The 5621-nt window shown below is 48.7% G+C and overlaps 1 protein-coding gene across 1 annotated transcript; it reads left to right on the top strand.

The window, feature by feature from the left end:
• Positions 1–4369: 4369 nt before the first annotated feature.
• On the top strand, positions 4370–5308 carry LOC140913755 (olfactory receptor 5G9). Its single transcript, XM_073350555.2, has one exon. The coding sequence runs from the start codon at positions 4370–4372 to the stop codon at positions 5306–5308; it is 939 nt and encodes a 312-aa protein (XP_073206656.1).
• Positions 5309–5621: the final 313 nt, after the last annotated feature.

Raw genomic sequence — 5621 nt, 5'->3', positions numbered from 1 at the left:
GCAGGCGTAGGTTGATTAACACCTGGAGCAGAGATTCCCCCATGATGCATTGCTTCCTGCTGTTCTGGTCCCAGAGCTCAGTGCGGTTCTTGCCTTGGAATCTCTGTTCTGCATTCCGTGTGCTAATGGAGATGCCTCCCTGTCCCGTCTTTGATGCAGATGAGGCTAGGGGAGTTGCCTTAATCCTGTCCCCCTTGTCAGGAGGGGTTTAGGTGTGTCTCCCACTGCCTTTTATTGCTTCGTGTAAGTCTTTCTTCTGATCGGTTTTGGTTCAAGCAGAGGCTGGTGGGAGAGAGTGTCCCTCATGAGTCAGACAGGCTGGATACTGCACCCTGGTTCCCCAAGAACACAGAGCTGACTGGTATCGGGCAGGGCCATTGTTTAATGCTATTTTTTCTTACATCTGCTAAATGAATAGGGCTTTAGCCGGGCACCTTGGTGGCCTCCAATCCTGGGGCCGGCCTAGGGCTCAGTTCAGCCCTCCCATTACAACTTAGGGCAGCCTCGGAGCTGCAGTGAGTCACAGTGGATCGACAGCCCCTCAACAGCTGGGGATCCCTAGTGGTGCTATCGCCACCTAGAGGGAAAGATGTAAAACGGAATAGAATTCTTGCTCTTTGCCAGAATAATGAATATCATCCCATGAGGGTTGGTTGGTTTGTGTATTTAAATACTATTGTTTTGGGATGAGGCTGTAGTGTGCTGGGCAAAGCTCAACAGAGCACAAGGCCACTCTGTCCACACCCCCTTTTCTCTGGCCCCACCCCTAAACTGGCAACCGGCTAGAGCGAATGGTGCAGATATGGCTACCCCTACTCTATGTTACCCAGCAACTCACCCATGGCAGGGGACTTCTCAACTTGGTGACGGGGTTGGCTTTGTGCCCCCTTCGTGCTGCCAGCCTGGTGCATGGGGGCCGGAAAGGGGGGAAGGATTTGGATCATCCTGGAAAATCATATGAAGTGCAAGGTAACACCCCACAGTGGAAAGGAGGGTGTCTGTCCTTCTGAGAGTACAAGAGACAGAGCTTTCCCCAATTCCACCCTCACCCCACATCTCACATTCATAAGTGGTTGAGGGACTTATTTCTCTTTCCACCGTGAGACATTCATTCACCATAACAGGACTTCTCTGAAGACATGCTGCACCATTAGCAAATTCAGACTGAAAATAAGGCACCCATTTTAAGAGTGAAGGTAAGTAACCACTGGAACAATTTACCAAGGGTCGCGGTGGATTCTCCATTAAGGACAATTTTTAAATCAAGATTGGTGGTTTTTCTAAAAAAAATCAGCTCTCGGAATGATTTGGGGGCAGTTCTCTGGCCTACGTTGTACAGGTAGTCAGACTAGATGATGACAAAGGTCCCGTCTGGCCTGAAAATCTATGAATCTAGGTTCTGACAGAGCCTTGCTCTCCTGTGTGACATCACTAGAAGGCAGGGGATCATCCTAGAATCATAGAATGTTAAGGTTGGAAGAAACCTCAGGAGGTCATTTATTCCGATCCCCTACTCAAAACGGGACCAACACCAACTAAATCAAGAATGCACATTCTGTCTTCCTTAGTTTGACCAGGGACAGGGGGCTGCTGCAAGGACATTCTGCATGGCAGTGATTGTTCAGTAAAGGCCCATCTGTACGACAGAAATAACCAAGTTGTGGGCTCTATAGGAAGATAATTCAACTTTGTCGTGCTCTTGAGCTGATGGTGTTGTAACTGAGTCATGTCACAAGACTAAAGCTCTTGACTTACAAGGAGAGGTTGAGGGAAATGGGGTTATTTAGTCTGCAGAAGAGAAGAATGAGCGGGGATTTGATAGCAGCCTTCAATTACCTGAAGGGGTTTCCAAAGAGGATGGAGCTTGGCTGTTCTCAGTGGTGGCAGATAACAGAACAAGAAGCAATGGCCTCAAGTTGCCATGGGGGAGGTCTAGGCTGGATGTTAGGAAACTCTGTTTGATTAGGAGGGTGGGGAAGCACTGAAATGGGTTCCCTCGGGAGGTGGTGGAATCTTCACCCTTAGAGGTTTTTAAGGCCCAGCTTGACAAAGCCCTGGCTGCGATGGGATGATTTAGTTGGGGTTGGTCCTGCTTTGAGCAGGGGATTGGACTGGATGACCTCCTGAGGTCTCTTCCAACCCTAATCTTCTATGATTCGAAGACACTTATGTTATTGGACAAGAGAGATTCCCTATCCCAAAGGGCACTGACACTGATGAGCGAGAGCTACAGGAGGAGGTCGGAGTGGCTGAGAACCAGAGGCAGAGGAGGAGAGGGGGGCAGGGTGAAGGAGCTGAGAGGAGAACACTGAAGATGGACAAGTTAGAGAAAGAGAGAGGAGTAGGAAGATGGGAAAGGGGATGAATGGAAGGAGATGCAATTCTAGATTTTAAGCTTACAATTTACCCCGAGTATGGGTCAGTGGGTAGCTACACCACCCAAGGAGACCAGAATCATAGAATCATAGAATCATAGAATATAAGGGTTGGAAGGGATCCCAGAAGGTCATCTAGTCCAACCCCCTGCTCGAAGCAGGACCAATTCCCAGTTAAATCATCCCAGCCAGGGCTTTGTCAAGCCTGACCTTAAAAACCTCTAAGGAAGGAGATTCTACCACCTCCCTAGGTAACGCATTCCAGTGTTTCACCACCCTCTTAGGAAAAAGTTTTTCCTAATATCCAATCCAAAGAGGATGGCTCTAGACTGTTCTCAATGGTAGCAGATGACAGAACGAGGAGTAATGGTCTCAAGCTGCAGTGGGGGAGGTTTAGATTGGATATTAGAAACAATCACAGTTTCTGTCATGCTTAGTGGGGGAGGTTCCTCCCACTCCTTGTGTTCTCCCCTACCTGCTTGCTTCCAGAGGGGTCTATTGGGTGAGCAGCCCCTGCCATTTCCATCATGGCCAGAATCCATGATTTGAGCATCATTGAGCAAGGGGCAAGGGGAAAGGCCTTATTCTCCCTTGCTGAGAAAGGACTGTGACAATCTAGCCCTGAGAGAGGGGGCAGGGAGAATGGAAATCACGCGAGGAGAAAGTCACCATGGAAAGACTTAGGGGAAAGAGACGGGGAGATGTGAAAGGGAGGGGAGAGAAGGGAGAATAAAAAATAAAAAAAAGGAGCTGTTGCTGGTTAATATTGTTATTCATCAGGGTGCATGGGGGTCAGCGTGGGATAGCAGACCGATTCCTAGGTGTGTTTGCTGTAATTAGAATCATGGGGTTGGAAGAAGGATGACAACGTCATTTTGTAAGACAAGAAGGGATTTGGAGACCTGGAGATCTTCCCCTGGGGTAACTTCATTGACATCCCATTTTCTCCCTCAATCTCCTTTCCTCCCCACACCCATGATAGTCATCACACCCACGCCACTCGTCCCTCAGCGCACAGTGAAAGCATCAGAATGAAACATACCCCTAGCTCTGCCCTGGGTAACTGTGCAGACATGGGACTGTTTAATAACAAAAGGAGCAAAGAGTGCAACAGATTAAACCCCCAGTGTACGAGTTACTTTGGGGTAGCTTTGGCCGACCCAGTGTGTTTTAATTGTGTGTTGTGCACCTTGGTGAACCCGATTGCTTCAGGGATCAGGTCCCCCAGGTCACCAAGAACAGTGTAAAACCTCCTGAATTCTCCCGTGTAGCAGCTTCTCTTGAGGGGGGAAGCAAAGATATATCTCTCTGTCTTCTGCAGGTCCATGCAGTTGGACTGAATTATGCTTACATACAAATTCAGACACTGTGGTCATCACCCGGGATTGAACCAAGATCTTTGGAAGCCAAAGCATCATGTTCCATGCCTTGTGCTAAAGGAAAAAACCCTCATCTTTTGGAGAAAGCAGCAGGTTACAGGTGCCGGGGGCGAGGGTGGTGTAGTGTGTGCATTATGTTATGACTCTGGGATTTCATACCAAGTAATGCAAACCATTTTCATTTTCCTGAACAGGCTTAATGATCACACTAAGTAACCCAGAACTGAAATGGCAGAGCCCACCTTGTATGAATTGGGAAGAGTGCCACTTGGCACAAACTCTCACCCCTTGTTTTCAGCCCGACTATTTCAGTGCAATAGTCAGAAGTCACTGTTTGCTGCTGTGTGTAGGAACAGCAATGCCCATGTGTGGGGCATAGTTAACCCACTGGTTCTTACATTTCTGCTGTGTGTCCATTTTTTCAGATAACTGGAATGATTGGCTCTGAACATCTGGCTCTGTGGACTAAGGCCTTTTCTTGATTCAGCAGGGGAGTCCCCTAAGAAACTAACCTCCATAATTTCTTCCCTTCCTCTCCTTCTAGGGAGGGGATAGAATTCCTGAGCCACCTGCCTGCCCACGTCACTGCAGCTCCCTGGTCTTGGTTCGGAGGAGATGAAAAAGGGAAATCACTCAACGGTGACCGAGTTCCTTCTCTCAGGACTGACAGATCGCCCGGAGCTTCAGGTCCCTCTCTTTGTGTTGTTCCTAGTGATCTACATTGTCACCTTGGTAGGGAATCTGGGGATGATCGTGTTAATCAAGATTGACTCCCGTCTCCACACCCCCATGTACTTTTTCCTCGGTAATTTGTCTTTCTCTGATCTGTGCTATTCCTCCATAATTTCCCCTAGGATGCTGCTGAACTTCTTAGCCGAGAGTAAAAGGATTTCGTACAATGCCTGCGCTGTGCAAATGTATCTCTTTGGTACTTTTGGTCATGTAGATTGCCTCCTGCTGGCTGTGATGGCATACGACCGTTATGTGGCCATCTGTAACCCGCTGCTCTATACAGTCACCATGTCCCGATGGCTCTGTCATCAGCTGGTGGCTGGGGTGTATGCCGTGGGCTTGCTGGACTCAATGGTACACACCGTTTTTACTTTTTGTTTATCATTCTGCAGCTCCAATGCCATCAATCATTTCCTCTGTGATGTTCCTCCGGTATTGTCGCTCTCCTGTTCCGACACACGCGTCAATGAAATTGTGATGTTTGCCTCGACTGGCTGCTTGGTCGTGAGCAGCATTGTGATCATTCTCCTCTCCTACGCATATATCATCATCACCATCCTGCGGATCCGCTCCGCTGAGGGCAGGCGCAAAGCCTTCTCCACCTGCACCTCCCACCTGACGGCCGTGGCCATGTTCCATGGCTCCCTCCTCTTCATGTATTTCCGACCCTCCACCAGTTACTCCCTGGACACTGACAAAATAGCCTCTGTGTTCTACACGGTGGTGATCCCCATGCTGAACCCCTTGATCTACAGCCTGAGGAACAAGGAGGTGAAAGATGCCCACTGGAAAGTGATGCACAAATTGCTCACTTTCTCTTGAGCCTGTTTACTCCATACTGCGTTACTGATTGGGAGGTGGAAGCAGGAGAACTCAGTTCCCGCTCCACTGCAATCTCATTCCTCATCATGCAGGTTATCACTGAGCTTTATTTGGATTGTTTTTTTTTTCTTTTATTGTGTTCCAACAATGTCTGGCAGCCCCAGAAAGGTTCAAGAAGGTTGTGACGCTTTCTGGGGGAATTCAGGATTGTGAGTCACCCTGTCTCTCCCATGTATCAGTGAGCAAGCGACTTGCAGGGGCTAAATTATTTTTGTCAGCTCTCGGACTAGCCAGCTTGTTGACCCTCCTCCAT

This window comes from Lepidochelys kempii, chromosome 6, assembly GCF_965140285.1.
Source record: "Lepidochelys kempii isolate rLepKem1 chromosome 6, rLepKem1.hap1, whole genome shotgun sequence".
NCBI classification, from domain to species: domain Eukaryota; kingdom Metazoa; phylum Chordata; order Testudines; family Cheloniidae; genus Lepidochelys; species Lepidochelys kempii.
Note: the sequence above shows the minus strand (reverse complement) of the source record. Positions and strands in the feature narration are given on the sequence as shown.